At 36.6% G+C, this 19,681-nt stretch overlaps 1 protein-coding gene across 11 annotated transcripts in view; it reads left to right on the top strand.

Moving 5' to 3' along the window:
- Rapgef2 (Rap guanine nucleotide exchange factor 2) overlaps positions 1 to 19,681 on the top strand; it is a 241,802-nt gene that overhangs the window by 112,748 nt on the left and 109,373 nt on the right. For 9 of the 11 annotated variants that reach the window (XM_074041719.1, XM_074041716.1, XM_074041721.1 and 6 more), the window contains 3 exons: positions 4,991 to 5,066; positions 6,816 to 6,983; positions 9,236 to 9,253. In XM_074041719.1, the coding sequence (XP_073897820.1) occupies positions 4,991 to 5,066; positions 6,816 to 6,983; positions 9,236 to 9,253 (262 nt within the window). The remainder of the gene's footprint in view (positions 1 to 4,990; positions 5,067 to 6,815; positions 6,984 to 9,235; positions 9,254 to 19,681) is intronic. The other 2 variants (XM_074041722.1, XM_074041715.1) reach the window with 1 other exon arrangement.

The following is a 19,681-nucleotide window of genomic DNA, read 5'->3' as shown; positions in this document are numbered from 1 at the left end:
CTATGAATTTGCCTATTCTAGACATTCCATATAAGTGGAATAATATGGTATTTGTGCTTTTGTGACTGGCTTATCATATTGTAGCATTTGTCAGTTCTTCAGTCCTTTTTATGGCTGAATAATAATAATTCGTCATACATACTCATCTCTTGGTGGGCACCTGGGTTGTGTTCACATGTTCTGGCAGTTGTGAATAAAGTTTCAGGAAACATTGGTGTACAGTGATCTGAGTACCTGTGTGAAGTTCTTGGTAGTATATGGTTCTATGTTTGGCTTTTTGAGGAAGTACCAAACTGTCTTTGATCATCTTATATGTCCCACCAGCACTGTACATTTTCATAGTTCTCCACATCCTTATCCTTTTCTTCCTTTAAATTATAGCTATCCTATTATTTATTTCATGTTCAGTTTCAGATGCAGAGTGGGATATTATTGTGGCTTGATTTGCTTTAACCCAATGACTAGGATGTTGATCAAATTTCACGTACATCTTGGGAATTCATGTATCTTCTTTGTAAATATGTCTATGTTAATCTTTGTGTGTGTGTGTGTGTGTGTGTGTGTGTGGTGCTCGAGATTGAACCTGTGGCCTCCCACATTCTGGGCAAGCACTTTCCCACTGAGCTACACCCTCTTTCCCCTTTGCCACTTTTTAATTTTTGCTTTTTGAGGTAGGTTCTCTCTATGTAGCCCAGGCTGGTGCACACCGCCACGTCCAGTGTTCCTTTGCCACTTTTAAAGTTGAGTTGGTTTTTTTTTTTTGGTACTCAATTTAGGAATTCTGTATATAATCTAGATATTTAGTCCTTATCAGAGATATGATTTGTAACCATTTTTCACCCATGTAGGTTTGTCAAATCAGTTTCCCAATAATGTTCTTTGGTGTACAATTATTAGTTTTGATGGAATTCAGTTTGTCCATTTTTGCTTTTCTGTATATCTAAGAATCCATTGCCAAATCCGAGATCACGAAGATTTATTCCTGGTTTTATGCTAAGAGTTTTATGGTTTGGGGTTCTTCTGTTTAAGTCACCGATCCATTTTGAGTTAATTTTTGCATGTGGCATAGGGGAGAAGTCCAGCCTCATCCTTTTTCATGTAGAAAATGTGCATGGAAGTTCCATTAGTCAGAGAGACTTCTTTTCTTCCACTGGTGAGCAGAATTAGCACCCCTGTCATAAATTACTTTGCCGTAGTTACATGGACTTTGAGTTCTGTTGTCTGCCCTTGTGCTGGTACCACAGTGCTTTGATTGCTGTAGCTTTGCAGAAAGTTTCAAAACCGAGAAGTGAGTCCTCCGACTTTGCTCTTCAAGATTGCTATGGCTAATTAGGGTTCCCCGAAATTCCATCTGAACTCTATGAGCTGGCTATTCTCCTTTTGTAAAAAGTCTGTTGGAATTTTGATAGGGATTGTGTACATTTGTAGGTCACTTTATGTTGTCTCGTATAAGAGTTAGTAACAATGAAGAATGGCACACTTACAGGACTGACTGTCCGTATTTGTCGTGGCAGCAGTCAGTCAGTACATCATCACATGCTGTGGAATAATCCCTGCTTGTATATCTTTTTTTTTTTTTTTTTACAACCCTCAAGAATGATACCCAAGATATTTTTTAATTCTGTAATTTTTAAATTTTCTTATGTCATCATTTTAGGAACTGCTGTTAATAAAGAATGAAAATTTTTTTAAAACTTAGTTAAGTGCCCCTGGTGTTCTAGAAAGGCTCTTGGATTCCCTTAATTTTTTGTGGGAATCATATCAGTTCTGTGTTTTTCCCCTTGGAAACTCTTCAAGAGCCTGCCTGTGCTTACATGGTTTTCTACAGTCTTTGTGTAATAATTTTTGTTCTAGGTTTCTTCCTGGTGTGTCCGTCATTGTAAGATTTGTTGTTACCATTTTACTTATTGTATAAGCAGCTTGCTCTGCTAATGCTTTCAAAGATTTGTAGGTTTCATTTGTGACTTAACCAAAAAAGGAGAATCTACTATTTAACCTAGATAGTTTCATGTAGAACATTTCATTGTGCACGTTGGATCCTTTACTGCTTTTCCTTCTCACTTTAAGCCTCATGAAATGTCTTGTTCTTAATTCTTGCTAATTTTTTGTTTTTGCATTTTCCTATGTGAGTGTGTGAGTACTGTTTGCACACCTGAAGACAGTGCTTCTTTTCTTTCTACTAAGTCATCTAAGATATCTAAGAGAATTGATCCTCTGGGGTCCTTTGTCTCTTTTGTCTCCTCTTGGTTAGCTTAAAAAAATCTCTCATTTATTTTCCAGATATGGACAATTCAGTTTATTTGTATAGAACTTGGTCAAAAATTGTTTTAAATGCTGCATAATGATATTTAATTACTTTTGTTAATGAATTCATGATTTCAAAGAGTCATTAGAAGCAAAGTGTTCTGTGAACTTTGTGAATTTCTAGCTGACACTTTTCTTTCTTAGACTGTTCCTTCCTAAGACCCACTGCTCCTGGTTTGCAAGCTAAGACTAAGTCAACTCTGCAAGATTGCTCAATGACCCTATCTTTAGTCAGGCCTAGCTGTGCTTGGGGATCTACACAGTTTTGCCTCTTCTAGATTGCTTCTTCCTTCTAAGTTCCTGGCTATGTTTTAAAAAAAGATTCTTGCCTCACTAATATGTATTCTGAGTGTATTTGCCTTTCCTATTCAGTGTGATGGGGGAGGCTACCATTTCTCCTGTGCACATCTTCCTTGAGGAGCTTGAGTCTTTTGTGGCCATAAAGAGTTAGTCAGGTCCTCCTGCAGCTCCCTTCCCAAAGGTGCTCGTGGGGATATTTTACATAGCATGTCATAGGGAATGTAAACTTTTCATTTCCCATGGTAGTAGTGTTAATGCAACTCAAAGCATGGCTTCCTAGCCATAAAGTTCTGTTGAGTAAATGGCTAAGTGGTAAGAGGATTTACAGCCTAGATTCTGAAGTAGGGAGCTGTACAATAACTAGGCGTAAAGGAAATGGCTACCATATAGTTTATTTATGTGAACATTACCACTTTTAGTTGCTAAAATTTGTAAACAGTTATCTTGTAGTATGTTTTTAATTTTTATCGGGTTTCAGAAGATTATTGTATGTATTACAGATATTTGAGTTTTTATTATATTGCATTTAAAAAAGCTAGCCATTTGATCATTGTGTTTATAAAATTGTCTATACCTGTAATTTAATAAAATAAGACAAAGTGTGGAGTCTTATATTTATGTATGTATTTGCATATGTGTGTATGTACATTGTAGTGCTGGGATCAAACTCTGGACCTTACACATGCTAAACATGCACTCCACCATTGAGCTACACCTCAGCCCCAGCATACAGTTAGAGTTCAGTGTTAATTTATTTGGCAATAAACCTTAAATGTACCATATGTATTTTTATCTAGTCATGTAACAGGACTAAGTAGATCATGATACCATGAAACTTTTTGTGTATTTTACCAACACACAGATTATTTTTAAGTTTGTAGTGTATCATTACCTGATAAACTTCATCATAAAATTGAAACTGTGGCTAAGTACACCTATAAATACTCTATGTGTATCAAAGAGTTGTAGAAATTTAATTGTAAGAATGCTTAAAATTTCAGATCATTATAATTGCATAGGCAACAGTATGACCAAGAAGACAGGTTTATTGTGTTTTTCTAGGGAGAGTTTTTCCAAAGCACTCAAATATGTATGTTTGTATGACTATATGTGTGTGTCCCTTATTTTATACATACATATACATATGTATGAATGTTTTTAAAGGATTTTTCAAATATGTTACCTATGATTCTGGTTTTGATTTTTGTAGAAACAATTTTTAAGCAGGAAGGGGCTTAATTGATGTCCCAGTCTAATGATAATCTTATAAATGAATAACATAACATGGCCAGGTTAGTTTTCTAGAGATTTCAAATGATAGAATGAGAACGTTGGCTCTCCTGTTTTCTTCCTTTTACATGACTATTTTTACCATAGCTTGTTTCTTAGTACATGAAACACTGTACTACTGTGATATAAAGAGAGTTACAAAAGGAGCATTAATTTCCATACAAGTCATCCAAAATGCTTAATTAACTTGGAAAAAAACTGCTTAATAAAAATAATGCTGCAGAAGAAATTTTTCTTTAAAAAATAAGTTTAAATTAAGAGTACTTACTAAAATATATGCATGAAACATAACGTTTAAATAGATATTATAGCAGCATCATAATTTTTCTTGAAGCTTCACCCCCACCCCCTGCAACTAGTCATGCTTCTCTCCTGGAGGAAAAGGAAACTCTTGGAGTAGTGAATGTGGGAGGGGTAGGTTTGCTGACAGGCCAGGTAAAATTACCTAGCTACACCTGGATTCTCTTCTCTGTGCTAGCTTGCTAAGTCAGAAAAAAAATAACTCTTCTCCAGTGTTCATGTGGGAGTTCCCTGCAGGCATGGCGGAAGTTTCCAGGAAGGGGCTGTCAACTGTGCAGCAGTCCAATTTAGGACTGCTTAAGGATCTTTTCCTTAAAAAATTTAGGATAATTTGATTTGAGAATTTAGAAAAATAGACTCTCTAGGTGAAAGAAATGTTTATTAGCCTGGCCAAGTTAAGTTATGAAAGCAAATTATTTGCATATTTTACTTTTTTGAACATTTTTATAGTTTGCGAATGAGGCATTTACCATCTCTATTGGAATTCTGTAACTTCACCTGAGAAAGAGTCAAAACAACTTAACACAAGACACATTCATACTAATTCTCCTTCACTTACATTATTTGAAGCCATTACAGAATTTGAAAACATTATGTCAAAATTTTCCGGAAAAACACATGACTGAAATGGAAGAATTTGAGTACTTCCCTGTCTTAACAATGTCTCTTTCTTCAGTGTGTACTTTTTGCAAATTTTTAAAAAAAAAAATCTGTAGGGGTTGGCTTAAATTCAGAACTGATGTTTCTTCAACCTTGGAGGTTGTCCTAAAGTGGCATTTTTTTTTCTCCCTTCTAGCTTTGGCAAGCGCTCTGCAGGAAGCTTTAGGCGGGGCTGTGAATGCATTGTTTTAGAGCCTTCTGAAATGATTGTGGTAAGAATATGTTTGAAAGGACTTCTTTTTTTTCTAAAAAGTATTATGAAATAAAGATATTTCCACCAACTACTTACCATGGTATATATTTTTTTGTAGTACCAGGTATATTTTTCATAACTTTTTTTATGGATTTGAGTTTATACTTGTAATTATTTACAGGATTCAGTTAAATACAAAAGATAGAAAATTGAAAAGGGTAAATGTTTGGTATTTGAACTTTGTAATTCAGTCTTTAATGCTATTTAATTGAAATTTGGGGAGGACCTTTGAACTGCAGGGTTTTGGCTCTGAGTGTTATCAGAAAGAATGAGTTACTTTAACTGAGTCATAGCGATGTGTATTCAGGGAACAATTAACATAAGAAAATTGCTTTAATAATTGAAAGAAAATAAGGGGACTACTATGCTAATTAAACTGTTGACACCTTTGCCTCTCATAGTGTGATATTAAAAGTACATTAAGACAGATTATTCATAATGTTAAAATAGATAATAACATAATTATTTTCGGTGAGGCTTAAAAAAAAAAAACCTCTGTCATACTTCTTCCTTACTGTATAAAAATTATTTAAGAGAGGATAATAAGGTATCCTTTAAAAAAACCAGTATGTTCAGTTACTTTTGTTATTCTTAGCTTCCTCCTATCCAGCATCTTATCTGGAGAGGAAAACCCTCAAAATGAAGGATGGCCTAAGAAAGGATGATGCATAGTTTTCATTCACATTTGATTAAGTGTTCGGTAGACAACAGTGTGTCTATTTTTGGGGAAGACTTTGGACTTTCCCTTGTGATGGATGAGAGGAATTTCATCAGCAATAAGGACTTCCTCATCACAGCTAGTGAAACTTTTGACCAAATTTCACAAAGTTACTTTTAAATGAGGGTAAGTGGTGAGTAAAGATTGGGAAAAGTGGAGGCAGATAAATGGGACTTTCCAGCACTGAGTTTTGAAAAGTATTCCAGATATTTCCTTGAGATTTGGCCTTAGTTAAAGCTATTTTTGGATTTCTCTGAAGGGCTTTTGGTCCATAAAACTCTTGGAGCACTTAATACATGACAACATCACACAAACTACACACTTCCTGGTGTGAGACTAGCCCCGGAGTCAAAGTGTGAGCTGTCACTTTGACAGTATGTAACTATAATGAGGAATAAGCAATGTAACGTTGTTCTCTATTAATCCACTCAACAGAGTTTCTAAAATGTTTAAAATGAGGAATTATTTTTTAAGCATGGGTATTTATAGCAAAAGGAAACTGAAGCTATGCCATGAAAGTAGGAAGAGAAACCCTTAATTTCCCAGAACCATTCTGCTAGCAGTCCTGGTTGGGTCAACCAGACTTGGGGTTTTACAGATTTACTCAAATACACCAGATTTTTTATGTGTTTTAGTTAAGACAATGCACTAGTTGCTTTTGTAATGTGTGAGACTTATCCTGTGAGAGCTTTCACTAATAAATCAGTACAAAGACTACTGAAAATATCCTTCCCTTTGAAACTACAGGAAATTCAAGAGTAACCCATATTGTCCTAAGTGGAACTGAAAATGACTCTTTATAAAAGAAAAGTTACTCAAAGCCAGTTAGTGTCAGAGAAGTTCAAACACACTGAAAGGATGTCTAGTTTGTCTGCTGAATGTCTTTGCAAAATGACTGAATACAGACTATTTGTAAGTGTCTTTTTGTATCTAGTATTAATATGGAATGTCATATTTGGAGAAGTGAATGTCTTGGGGGTTGTGTTTCAGGTGGACTATATGGATGAAAATGAAGAATATTTTCAGCGTCAAGCCTCCCATAGACAGTCACGAAGAAGATTTAGGAAGATCAACCAGAAAGGGGAAAGACAAACAATTATTGACACAGTGGAGCCTTACCCTGTGGGCAAACCACCTTTGCCCAGAGGCTATCACACGGTAGGTTACACAAATACAGTACTTTTAATATCCTTTGTGTTTTTGTTGGGCGTCTTGTGAAAAGACATTTAAAATTTCCATTTTTGATGAATAATTCTTTTCTATGATGTGCTTATTTAAGATGTAGATTTTTTGGAATCACACATGATATGAATAGTTTTTAAAAAGCATTGAAATAAGATGTCAAAAGATACTATTTAGCTCTTTTATTTCTTAAAGTCTCCCAGAAAGTCGGCTTTGTGACAAGTACTGTAACATTGCAATCAGCATATATTTTAAATTGTCTTCCTTAATCAGAGTTTTAGTCTCCTCCTGTGTGCCTTTCTCATGGCTGGTATCATGTCTAGTTTTAAAAACTAGATATGTAGAAATTACATAATTTTCATAACTTTTCAGGCTATTGGAGATTCTTTTCTAATACAGTGAACTGTGATGTTAATAATTTGAAATGATGATGTTTTAAGTCTCAATGTGAAAATGGTCTGAAATACATGTTCAAAGATCCTCAGAAGTGCCATGACCTGCACTTATGCAGGTCATTTTTTTCATGACTATTTGTAAACTATTCTTTATGTTTGAAGGACTCAAGACACATAATAATGTTTTGTATAGGTACTCCACAGAGTCAGTTTAGCCCTTTATTTTTCTTAAGCAATAAGAGAAGCTAAATAATTTTTTTTTCAAGAACAAAGTTGCTTGAATTCTTGAATATGTGATAATAAGATAGAAGATAGTTTGTCTGTGCATTTAATACTAGTAAATGCATGGCCATTATGTGTGAAATTAAGTTAAAAATACATAAAAAACAAATAGGTAATAGACAATTACCCTACATCTCTCAGTTATTTTTCCTATTTTTTCTGCAAATAAGTACAGATGTAAAATGCATGGGAAAATGTATATGTACTAAAGTTATTTACTCAGTTTTTAGTAACTTTAAGGAGGGCAATGTATTTTATATCATGCTCATATATGCTGTTTCTTAAAGAGCTGTTTGTATTTCAATATCTAATGTGGTTTTGGACACCAGCAATCTACCCCACTCCTCCTGCTACCCATGCACCACTTTAATTTAACACCAACTTTATACTTGAATCATTTCATTGAGCTTATTTGGAAAGGCTTGCTTTTTGCTCATCACAAAGACCACTTTGTTGATCTGTTGGAGAGACTTGGTATTAAAAAAAATTGAAAGGTTTTTTTTGTTGCCATTGTCAGTAAAAGAGAGTAGTATTTTTAGTGTTGATTTAGCATCATGGAAGAAAAAAATACGTATTAAGAATTGTACATATTAATAGTGTAGAAGACTGTTACAATCTTGGCCTTCTACTATTCCCGTTAATATGCTTTCTGCTTTGGAATAATTTTTCTAAATTGGTTTCCAAACTAAGAGGGTGTGTGAATTACTTAAAACTTAGTGTTGAACTTGATTGGTTTATTTTTAGGTATATTTGTTACAGCTAAGTTGGGAGGGTCATCCTATAACCATTCCTCTCCCACCCAGCTTCATGCTACAGACCTATTCATTTGCTTTCTATGCACGACTCCCCTTAACAGTCTGTTTTAAAAATGAATACTTTTGGTAATGCTACAAGACATTTTTTAGTGGTTTTGTAACTATATATTATCTGATCCACAGGTACTTTTAGGGATAATTCAAAACTAGGATGAAAAATTTAACTTGATTGCTAATGGATCATGTAATAGTTTACTAATATGTGACATTGGTAATAATTTTACTACTTAGTAAGATTGGGAACACCATGGCCATATTCAAAGTATTAGGTCCTTTTTTGGGATACAAATAGTGTTTTAATTATATATTATTTATGTCACCTAACTGTAATTTCAGTGTAGAAAAATAAGAAAATTTTGTCTTGTTTGTTTGATACCACGTGGGAAAAAGAATTAAATGAGAGTTATTATTCTTCATTAGCCTTAAGTCATGTTTTCTTATTCTTAACAGAAATATGTCTCTTTGAAAGAAATTGACTAATAAGAGTGAGGCAGAGGGTGGAAAGCTATTTAAAGAATTGCACGAGTATACTTTATATGATTTTAAGTGACTGCAAGTGCATTTCAAGTGCATGGCTAAAGAACATAGAGAGCATCATACATGCAGCCAGCTCTGTATGGCCATTCTTAACCTGCTTTTAACATTAGCTTCACTGTGCCAGGTATAATATAGCATGTCTGATAATGTTCCTCTTTTCCTTCCCTCCTCTATGGCACTCATTCATTCCGGCTCAAAGGAATGCACTAAACCTCAGGTATTGTAATTTGTGTGTGGTTTCCTAACACTAACCTAAGTTTATTTGTGAATTTGCTATGTAACTAATGAGTTTGTAATATTGGATGTGTTTTGCTTGGTCTTGTCCTTTTGTATTTTTCTCTGATTAAGTAAAATCTCTTAAAACTTTGAAACTTAAGGGTAGTATAGATTACTCTTTTTATATTGATTTGGGGATGGATTGTCCACCTTCTTTGAAGAAAGAATACATGTGCAACCTACTTACTTTTAAGAATGAATGCAGCACTGCCCTTTACTAACTGCTTTCCAAATAAAGGAATAAAGAGAAAAAAACAGACATGTTAGAATTCTGCTCTTTGTGTGAGACCTCATGGGAAATTCATTAGAAACTTACATTTTAAATACTGTAGAACACGTTAATGCTTAGGAGTACCAGTATGAGAGTCTACTGGAAATTTTTTAATCAGACAAAAATAAAGGAGGTAAGAGTTTAAAAACTCTTGTATTTTCTTATCTGTATTTTGTTTCTAGCCAGATTTTATACTTTTACTGCATTCTATATTTTAGTTGAGAGACCTCTAAAGACTATCCTTGCTTATTTCCTTCATGCTAATGTACATCATTCACATATGATTTTTCAATGTTAGTCTTTGGAAGGTGGGAATTATATGTGGAGTTAGGGAATTTGAAATTAAGGAAGAAAAACTCATCTCTGGAATGTAACTAGTAAAGTTTTATTATCATAAATAATTAACTCCCATTGAGGGAATGTGTCATTAAATATAGGATGTTTGACTATTTTGCTTGTAAGCATGATATATCTTTTTTTCTTTCTTCTTTTGGTACAACCTGAATTTGAACTTGGAGCTTTGTACTTTCTAGACAGTTGCTCTACTGCTTGAGCCACCTCTATAGTCTGAGTGTACTAATTTTTAAATAATGTGGTAAATCTAAAATATTTTGATAAAAATTTTAAATCTGGCAATTATGTAATTTCTGAATTGTATAACATTTAAAATGACATCAGTGTTTTGAACTTTCACCTGAAAAGAGTATACTTGAAAATACATAATTTAATATTTTGAAAGATAATTCACTATTGATCCTCACCTTTTTTGGCATGAAAATTAACTGTGGTTTAAACCTTGAATTTAGAATCTACGCTGTGGTATAATTATACTCTCTCTTTAAAGTTGGCTGTGTGGTAATAGCTTAAAACAGATCATGATGATTTTCTTCAGAACACGAACCCTCACATAGGCTGTGTAGAGCTTTCAAGACATTGTTGTCAAGGCAAGTGTCTGAGCGATGCACAAAATAAGCATTTTTAAATGCAGTGAGAAGGGAAGGTTGGAGATGACTTTCATTAGCATTTTCTTAAATTTTGATGAGAGGAGGTTAAGTCTGTATTTAAAACTGCCCTCTCTACCCCCAAAGGATGAATTTCTAGTCTTTAGAGTAAGTAGATCCCAGAGGCAGGAAATAAAGGCCCCTGGCAGAGGCTGGAAGGTTTGGACTCACACTGTAAAGCACCTGAGGTAGGATGTGCACAAGGAATGCTTTACTCCGTCCCCAGGTTCAGAATAGGATGGGAAAGAAAGCTTTGTTGTTTTGCTTTCTTTACTTCAGCCCCTTCTGCATTCATGGGTAGTTTTGTCCAGCAGTTGGTATGGGAGGGAGATCCAAGCTCCATGATGAAATGGAGAGGAGAGATAGTAGAGTTGAAGGTGAGGAAAGACCACTTAACTTCATCTTGTTGGAGTCCTGTGGCAAGCTGGCACATGCCTCTTAAGTCATCTTTCTCTCTTCTTCTGAGTTTAATAAGAAAAAACAAACAACTCTTTCCTCTTCCCAATTTGGAAAGAGCAAAAATTGTACAGAAGAATTGTTAGAAGACCAAAGAAAACTGGTCCTGTCCCACCTGTGGGGTTACATGTTCCAACTGACAATTCAGAAATTTCCAGCCATTTCAGCGCAAAAGTTTTGAAATAAAACTCACCGGTCATGTAAAAAGATATCTCCCACATTGTCTAGTACGTGTCCTTTCCTATAATGGAAATACATATTTACACGTATTGACTTTTTATCTTGATGAGCTATAAAGTTTTTGATTGGGCTGGGCATGGTGGTCCATGCCTGTAGTTGTAGCACTTTGGAGGCTGAAGTAGGAGGAAGATCGTATGTTCAAGGCCAGCCTGCACTGAATCTACCTCTAAATAAATAAATAGGCTTTTGAAGATCAGTCACATTTTATAAGATTATTCTTTATAGTAATTTAAGACAAATTCTATGTCTTAATATTGTCTGTTTAAGACATCACTGTTTCTAGGATTTGTCTTACGTATCTCCTTGGTAGATTTGTTTTTTAGCTTTTCTTTATTTTAAAATTTAAACTTGGACTGGAGGCATGAATCAAGTGATAGAGTGCCTGCCTAGCAAGCACGACACCCTGAATTCAAACCCCAGTATGCCAAAAAAATTATTTTTAACTGATACATAAAAACATAATATACCCATATTTATGGAGTATTATGTGACGTTTCCATACATGTATGCATTGTGTAATTTTTAAATCTGGGGAAATATATATTTTATAAATAAAATTTCCTTATGGTATTTTTTGAGATACTTGATTTAAAGAGAATTTAACAGTCAAGGATTTCTTGGTAGGTTTGATTAGTTTCAAAAAACTAGTTTTTGGAATAAGTGAAAAATTACATTGTTTAGTTTGATATTAGACTTTTTGACTTGAGCTATTGTTTTTAAATTAGAAATAGATAGTACTTTCACTCATATCGTGGCTTTGCCTTGTCATTTGATGTTTTCTTAGTTTAATTTAGTATTTGCTATTTAACAATAAAGATATGTTTTAAGTAATATATCAATGGTTTATCTAGAAAATTTTCTAGAATACTAAGGACTTCAGATTTTAACTTCAGCTGACTTTAGTTTATTCAAATACAGGAAAACGTCTGTTGTTTTCATCCTTTTAAAATTTAAATCCACAAAGCTTTTCATTTTCTTAATTGAACTTAAAGCAGTTGGCTTCGAAAGTGAATTACAATAGGATGGAGTTTTAGAAAATTCATGTACCATATGTCTTAATCATTCAGGGAAAGCTCAGTGTTTTATGTTTTTTTTTTTTCTTTTTTTTTGTAATTTAACAAATATTTATTGGGTACCCACCATTTCTTTTTTTAGGTCTGTGGCAGACTCTAGTGAATTAACCCCACTTGTTCAAAGAAGTAGCTAGAGGTTGAGTGATGATGGTTGTGGAGGCCATGCTGAAACTGAGCATTGTCCTGAGGCCCACAGGGAGGAGCAGAGAGACTGGCAGAGGGTTGGCATGCCGAGGCCCACATCTTGCTAAGCTCGCCTAGCCCTAATGTGGAGTAACACTTGGCATGGTGGTGAGGACTTAGCAGTTGGAGTGGGAATTATGGCTAGGGGCTTATGCTGTATTTAGGTAGAAGAAAGCAGAAGTAACCTACACCACAAGAATAAAAATTGTAGGTAGTGGGTCACTGGTGGTCCACAGCTGTAATCCTAGCTACTCAGGAAGCAGAGGTAAGGAGGATTTCGGTTCAAAGTCAGCCAGGGCAAGTAGTTCGGATGTCTATGTCAAAAAACCCCATCTCCCCCCCCCCCCCCCCGTTTCTCTCTCTCTCTCTCTCTCACACACACACACACACACACACAAACACACAGAGCTGGTGGAATGGCTCAAGGTTTAGGGCCTGAGTTTAAACTCCAGCATCGCAAACAGAAAACAACTTTCAGGTAGCTCTAATTGGTTAGTTTCTGATGCTCTCTACCAGGTGCTTGGGACCTTACTGTGCGTTACTGTTAATGCTTGCGTGCAGTTTGTGGGAGAATAGCTGGAAGATTATCTGTTAAGCCAGCAACGGTCAGTGGAACTGTGAAGATGGACCAGGCGATGCTGGCCTGCTTGCCGTGTATTTGATCGGATGACATTTTGAGAGGTGTCAAAGTGTCCCTTGCTTTCATGCTCACTGGCAACAGGTTTGCTGCCTCCTGTTCCCCTAAGTCATGCTGGGGATTTAAGTCCCCAGAGAGCTCTCGTGGAAAGCCTTTGGACAATAGGTGACCTCAGGCATCCTGTGCCATGTGTGACTGCTGCTGTGGGTCTCAGCGTCCTGCTGTAGGGGTCTGTTTCTCTTTCCTGCAGTTAGAACCACGTATTTATACTGATTTAATCTGTATGGATTGGGAGAGCACACTACAGAGCATGACCCAGACATCGAAATGTAAATCAGGAAATAATTCCAAGCATAAAGTTTCTCCCTCACTGTTAGCAGCACACACTGCAAATTCATGGAGGCAGTTGAGAATGGTGTTCAGCGTGCTGTTTACCCAAGCTGCAGCTTCTGCTGGAGGTCTATTTTTATATATGACATCATCCCTGCCACAGAACTCCGTGCCCACTGGGATTTACTGTTCTTTCATTCCCCTTTGAAAGAAACCTTGTCTTGATGTCATAATTGGACCTATCTTTTGGTCGCACTTGGAAATGGAAAGTAATAGGGTGTTGTATAGCAGAGCATGCAATATTTCAGGCAGTTTATTTGTCAGAAAGATCACTGCCACTTTGTCCTGCCTTTCATTGTGAACATGGGTAGCTCTGTGCCTGTGTGTGTTTTAAATATACTTGGCTAAAATTTAGCTTTTAGTTACAACAGTAAAGATCTTTTTCATATTCAACTTATCATTTGATTTCTTTCTTCTTCTTCTTCTTTTTTTTTTTTTTCTGCCATGAGATGTTCCAGAGCTACATGCTGATTTAAAAAATGTCTTTCTTCTTTGGAAAATCGACTTCGATATTCATGCCTATTTCCTACCAGTGCTGAATTTCTCTTCTTACAATTAATATCAGTATAAATGATCTCCTTTTACTGCTTGAAATACTGGGTTTTAGAAACTTATTCTTTCTATTTTGAATCCAACGTTAACACTTTGGTAATGGTTATAAGATGCTGTTGACTTCTGGGTGAAACCGGAATGTATACAAGTTAGGTTTTAAATAATTTGTGAAGGGAAATAGTTTATTAACATAATTAAAAATGCCTACTAAATGCTCTGCATATCTCAATATACAAAATTTTGCTCTAGTCTCTCAAAAGTTACCAATTACCTATGATTTTAGTAGCAAACATTTATTTTTAATTGATCAATAGCAAACCTTTGCCATATTATTTTTTAATTATAACTTTATTGAGGTATAACTTACATACCACACAATTAACCTGCTTAAAGTATATTATTTATTGTTTTTTTTTTTTTGTTAAAAGTAAGCCTCACATAGCATTAAATTTATTATTTTAATCATGTTTTTCAGTGTCCAACTTGGTGTAGTGTTAAGTGTATCAGCAGTGAACTTTTTTTTTTCATTTTTCTTTTATTATTCATATGTGCATACAAGGCTTGGTTCATTTCTCCCCCTGCCCCCACCCCCTCCCTTACCACCCACTCCGCCCCTCCCTCTCACCCCAACCCCCTCAATGCCCAGCAGAAACTATTTTGCCCTTATCTCTAATTTTGTTGAAAAGAGAGTATAAGCTATAATAGGAAGGAACAAGGGTTTTTGCTGGTTGAGATAAGGATAGCTATACAGGGCATTGACTCACATTGATTTCCTGTGCGTGTGTGTTACCTTCTAGGTTAATTCTTTTTGATCTAACCTTTTCTCTAGTTCCTGGTCCCCTTCTCCTATTGGCCTCAGTTGCTTTTAAACTATCTGCTTTAGTTTCTCTGCGTTAAGGGCAACAAGTGCTAGCTAGTTTTTTAGGTGTCTTACCTATCCTCACCCCTCCCTTGTGTGCTCTTGCTTTTATCATGTGCTCAAAGTCCAATCCCCTTGTTGTGTTTGCCCTTGATCTAATGTCCACATATGAGGGAGAACATACGATTTTTGGTCTTTTGGGCCAGGCTAACCTCACTCAGAATGATGTTCTCCAATTCCATCCACTTACCAGCGAATGATAACATTTCGTTCTTCTTCATGGCTACATAAAATTCCATTGTGTATAGATACCACATTTTCTTAATCCATTCGTCAGTGGTGGGGCATCTTGGCTGTTTCCGTAACTTGGCTATTGTGAATAGTGCCGCAATAAACATGGGTGTGCAGGTGCCTCTGGAGTAACCTGTGTCACAGTCTTTTGGGTATATCCCCAAGAATGGTATTGGACAGCAGCCCTTTAGGAGCTCTCTGGCATCCGTTCCTTTCTCTTGGGTGTGACCTGTGTCTGATGTGTAGCATGTGCTAAGTGGGTTAGATCAGGAGGCCACCTGACCTTTCTGAGGTGGAATTCATTTTCCTAAGACATGGGCATTCATATCACAGGGATGCTGAGGACAGTGATATCTGTGCCTCCTCTCAAGGGACCACAGGGCTATTTTCCAGCTGTAGTATTTCTCACACTTGGTCATCCTGAGATCCTTTTATGCTCCTAAAATGTCTTCAGGGCTGCCACACTAGAAATTTAGACTGAGGAAATTGTAAGTGCATATTCACTGGTTATTTACAAAGAGTAATAATGGGCTTGTTGCCCATTGCTATCAGTGTTCTTTTAAGGGAATACAGCTTTTTTAGAACAAAAAAATTCTAGGAGAATAGTAATGCCTTATATGTCTACAAACGTGTTCACTGCTAGTAACTGCTGTTAGAAGACAGCTGGGTCTCCTGTCTGCTCTGTGCTCACTCTTCTGTGATAACATTCTTGTGGCGAGTTAGGTGAGTGTATGAAGAAAATCTGTGCACACATAGAAAGAAAGATGTTTGGAAAAGAGAATTTTTACAGGTTAAAAAAATAAGCAGTGATTGTGGTTGTCCTTTGATATATCCACCAAAAAAGACAAGCTGTGGTTCCATAGAGATTATTTGCAGTGAGAAATTTAAAACCATGTCAGTCAACGTTTCCTAATTAAAACTTTACTCTTATTAAAACCCATTGTCTTCTTTGCACGTCGAATGGCTGTTTCTTCTCATGCATGGTTTTGCAGTATCATGCAGTATTCACTGAATTCGGCAGCCTTCTAAATTGTGGCACATCATACAGTATAAAAAATCGTATTTGTTAATGCCACCATGGGTCTCACTTCAAAATGGTCATGATTATTGGAAAGCTTTAGCCTCATGGTATTAGGTACAAATTTTCCAAAGTTCAAACTTTTTTCTTAAAAGTTTATATTTTGTCATTTGCTAAAAAAGCAGTGTTAGCTCTTTTTCTTCAAGTGGAAAACTCATTTTGTCCCTTTTTAAGAAAACACCAGGGCTGGGCTGTAGCTCAGTGGTTGAGTGCTGCGTGGGTAGCTGCACAAGGCCCGAGTTTACTCCCCAGCACCAGACACAGAACAAAACAAGAAAATAGCTGCCACCCAAGCCGTCTGAATAACCATAGGTTTTCCATTATTTGTTTTTCAAATTAAATGGAATTTTATGAAGAAAGGAGCAAGTCCCACTCAGAACTGAAATAATTGTGCACATCTTTTCCTTGAGTGCTTTATGTAAGCTTCCCAATTTAGTGTACTTGAAAGGGCTAGGTTTGCTGAAGTTGGTCATTGTTACTGCCTGTCGAGGGGACATGCTGTGTCTGCAGCAGCACGACACGAGGGGCCAAGAAAACAAACCAGCCTTTTCCCCTTGGCTTTGCACACAGCGGGTATTAATGTGGTGGCAGAGCAAGTGAGGTCCCGCGTGGGGACTCCACCGCTTCTCCGACCAGGCTTGGAGAGCCTGTCTCTTAGGACTTTGGGCCACTGATTCTTCAGATTTTATTTGGGTGGTGTGTTGGGTTCTCCAGAGGAGTGGAACACACACACACACAGAGAGAGAGAGAGAGAGAGAGAGAGAGAGAGAGAGAGAGAGAGAGAGAGAAGTTGGCATGCTGGTGTGGAGACTGGAGAGTCCAAGTCTGCACATAATGCAGCATGACTCTTTAAAATAGCACACATCATCATCTGCAGCCCTCCGAACAATTTCTGTTTCCATGTTTTTATATGGTATGGAATTGCCCACATAATTTGTGAGGCTCAATGGAAATGAAAATATGAGGCTCCTTTGTTAAAAAATGATTACAGCCTTGCTAGGCTTAGTGGTGCACACCTGTAATCCCAGCTACTTGCTAGAGATAGGAAGATCACAGTTTGAGGCTGGCCCAGACAAAAAGTTAGCAAGACCCATCTCACAAACAGTCTGTCTGGCCATAGTAATGTACACCTGCAATCCAGTCGCGTGAAGGCGTAGGTAGAGGATCACAGTCCAAAACTGACCTGGGCAAAAGTAAGAGGTGGTATGGAAAAGCACACTAAAGCAGAAAGGGCTGGGGGCGTGGCTTAAGTGGTGGAGCCTCTGCCTAGGGAGCACAAGGCCCTGAGTTCAATTCCTAGCACCACCACCAAAAAAAAAAAAAAAAAAAGATTTACACTTGAAGGTGGTGCGAGCAGAGCGTTTGAGCGAGTGCAGGCCGGCTGGTGCTGCACCATCTTGCACACCTGGGAGTTTGGCCCTGACCTTTTGTGTTTGAACGCTTTTCTCTGCCCTCGCTTTTTCTTCCTTCTTGATGCAGTTTCGCTTACACACCCTAAGACAGAAGACGATCCCAAGGTAAATTTGCATGGGGTGAGAATTTCAAAGCGATTTACGTTAAATAATTACATCTTAACTATGTTAATTATGTTGCTGGTTGCCAGTAATCCATATTGCAGTTGCTAGATAAACCGTTTTTTTTTTAAATTATACTTTATTTAGCATTTCCTATTGAGAGCATTTTCTCCTCTAAGAATTTTATTTTCAAAGTCCGTTTTCCTCCTGGAAAGTTCTTTGACTACATTAGTTATTAAGGTAATTATGGGCTCGTATGTGTACCTGTAAAGTCTTTTACTTTTCTTTTTTATGGGGTGGTGCTGGGGTTTGAAATCAGGGCCTTGAACTTGCTGTGCAGGGACTATACTACTTGAGCTAAGCCCCAGCCGTTTCTGCTTTAGTTATTTTTCAAGTAAGGTCTTATGCTTTATGCGTGGGCCGTCCTGCATTGTGACTGCCCTCATAGCTGGGATTACAATGTGTTCCACCATGACTGGCCTTTTTGTTGAGATGGGGGTCTTACTAACATTTTGCCCAGGCTGGCCTTGAACCTTGTTTCTCTTGCGCACCATCTACCAAAGTGGCTGCACTCAGCAGTATTATGCATTTTTAGCAAAAACTGATATGATACAGATTGCATCATCACTATGAGGTGTCTTTTGAGTAATCTTTAAAACTGGGTTTTTAGTCAAATGCCAATACAGTAAAACTAGTGACTCCTGGCTTGCCCAAAATAGATTATTACCATAACTACTTTTAGCAACATTCTCTTAAGAGTTGATATTCAGGACAATCTAATTTATTACAAATTGGTTCAGTTTTATAAAAATGAATGATGATGGATAAACCACCCAGAAGTACATTTAAAACTTCTTTCTTCTCCAAACTCCTCTTTGTGCTTTTTCTAGAATTCTTTCCTGTCTTTGTTGTGCTTGACTTTGAAAATCTCACTTGCTTTTTCACGGCAAGTGAAAATTTAAAAATTTTGATCTAACAGGTTTTTTTCCTTGTATTTCCTATTAAACACAACCTGTCAAGAAAATAGGCACTCTTACTGAACTAAGTGTTTTTATGGTAACCAGTAATTCTTGCTGTGTCCAGCACACTGGTGAACTGGCCGGGGAGATTTCCAAAGTTCATCTGCAATCTCTCATATCTTACCCTAGTCATCAAAAGTCTTGGGGTCAATGGAGAGATGAATGAATGCCGCACTCTTTCCAGTGTATCATCAGAGAACTGCTACCTGAGACATGTCATTGCCCATGAATACTGTTTGTCTGGAAGGTCGTTAGCAGTCATGACAACTGTAATTGACTGATAGATGCAATAGAATTTCCTAAATATTAAATATTTTAATATTAAATGTTATCTGTGGTTTTTGAATTATCAGCATGATAGTAACTAATAGCTTTGAAGCACAACTGGACATGTATGAATAGTTGCAATAATATGAATAGTTAAAATGCTCCATTTGTCTTTGTAGCGGCTTTAAGAAGAGAAATTAGGTGGTGGTTTGGGCTGTTTATTCATTTATTTACAAGAAGGAAGACTGAACGTTGTCATCTTAAGCTCATGTGGCCATATTGGTACATTGAATTCTCTTTCAAGAGAACATTAAAGAAGTTTTGTGGCATTTAAAATATTTTTGTAGACAGTCTTCTATTTTTAGTTATTTTCCAAGAAAGTTTCCTCGGAAGCACTTCCTGTCTGCGACAGAAGGGCAGACACTTGTATTCCTGTGGCGAAGTCCAGTTACTGTCATCTTGTCTTAGAAGACTGTTCAGTGTTTTGAGAACTTATGTATTTTGATATTTATTTTCAGCAGCAGTAGATGGTTTAGAA

Source organism: Castor canadensis, chromosome 9 (assembly GCF_047511655.1).
Source record: "Castor canadensis chromosome 9, mCasCan1.hap1v2, whole genome shotgun sequence".
Classification (NCBI taxonomy): Eukaryota; Metazoa; Chordata; class Mammalia; order Rodentia; family Castoridae; genus Castor; species Castor canadensis.
Note: the sequence above shows the minus strand (reverse complement) of the source record. Positions and strands in the feature narration are given on the sequence as shown.